Here is a 1,311-nt window from a genome sequence, read left to right as displayed (position 1 = left end):
TGTGTGTGTGTGTGTAGGTGGGTTAGGGGTCTGTAGGGCCACGCCATAGCTCAAGCAGTTAGTCACTGGCTTCCCACCATGGCAGCCCAGGTTCAATCTCGGGTCTGGTCAAGTGGGATTTGTGGTGGAGAAAGTGGCGCTGGGGCAGGGTTTCTCAGAGTACTTCGGTTTCCCCTGCCAATCTTCATTGAACCAATTGCTCCACAATCACCCTCACCTATCATCTGGGGCTGGTACAATAGGCCAGAAGTGGCCACAGTACAAGGGACTTAGTCCCATCCCAACAGCAATAAAATAAATCATCCAGGGCTGGTACAATGGGCCAAAGAGTGGCCAATGTACCTAGTGGACTCATCCCATCCCAAGAAAATAAACTAAACTAAAAGTAAACTAGCTTCATCCAATCCAAATGGATTCTTTAAGCACAGCTGGTTATGAGTCCAATTTAAACTTTTAACGACGAAGACAACATAGGTTATCTTTCACCGCCGCTGAGCTGGCCCCTCCTCCAGCTTCCTCCACACAACCTGAAAAACAGAAAATAAAGTTACAGTGATATGTTTATCTGTGATCAGAAGCAACAATTAGAACTGCATGAGATCTGAAGTTCTCAAAAAGTGTACAGATGTCTGCTTGATGCTTGGCTTAATCTTCAGCCCTGAAGATGGTGGCAGTAAATCCCTCCAAAATGCCAGTAAACTTATCAAAACCATATTATCTCCACTGCATGCAGGTGGATGGTGGATGCCAGTTATTTCAGAGAAACATACTGCCTTTTCTAGTCTGAAGATAGAGGAAGCATGTTCTTCAAAACCGTGGTAACCACTTACAAGACCACACAGTGTCACAACTTGTAAGACCATCCTCTGCATGTTCCCTACCAATGAAAATCTGAAATTTTGTAATAAAAATCATATTCAGGCTGGTGATAATAAAATAAAATGCTATCCAAAAAAATGTCAAATTTACGAACACTACAAATTTGATTCTCTGTTCAGTTTCAGTTACAGGCAATTAATATGTACTGTGCTTCACATTATAACAAAAAATAAATAAATTCAGTTTGATGATATAAGTTTATTTTTCTTTCCCTCTAAAAGAGCTCCTAACTGAAACTGTCGGTTCTCCCTTGAAACCCAATTATGCATTCAGCCACTTGAAAGTAATAGGTGGAACCTCCCTTAACAGCATAATTCGTTCCAGAATCTTACACGTAACGCGAAACACTCGTTAAGCAAAACAATTTTTCCCATATAAATTAATGTAAAGTATTGTGACATGCTGAGCTATGAGCCCTCCCCCACCCCCCGC

The 1,311-nt window shown here is 41.7% G+C and overlaps 1 protein-coding gene across 1 annotated transcript in view; it reads right to left on the bottom strand.

The window, feature by feature from the left end:
* Positions 1-253: 253 nt before the first annotated feature.
* The window catches only part of LOC111871839 (coiled-coil domain-containing protein 85C), an 8,754-nt gene continuing 7,696 nt past the window's right edge, over positions 254-1,311 (bottom strand). The window contains exon 5 of the mRNA XM_023865207.2: positions 254-527. Within this exon, the coding sequence (XP_023720975.1) occupies positions 483-527 (45 nt within the window). The 3' untranslated portion in view covers positions 254-482. The remainder of the gene's footprint in view (positions 528-1,311) is intronic.

This window comes from Cryptotermes secundus, unplaced genomic scaffold (genome assembly GCF_002891405.2).
Source record: "Cryptotermes secundus unplaced genomic scaffold, Csec_1.0 scaffold1242, whole genome shotgun sequence".
NCBI classification, from domain to species: Eukaryota; Metazoa; Arthropoda; class Insecta; order Blattodea; family Kalotermitidae; genus Cryptotermes; species Cryptotermes secundus.
Note: the sequence above shows the minus strand (reverse complement) of the source record. Positions and strands in the feature narration are given on the sequence as shown.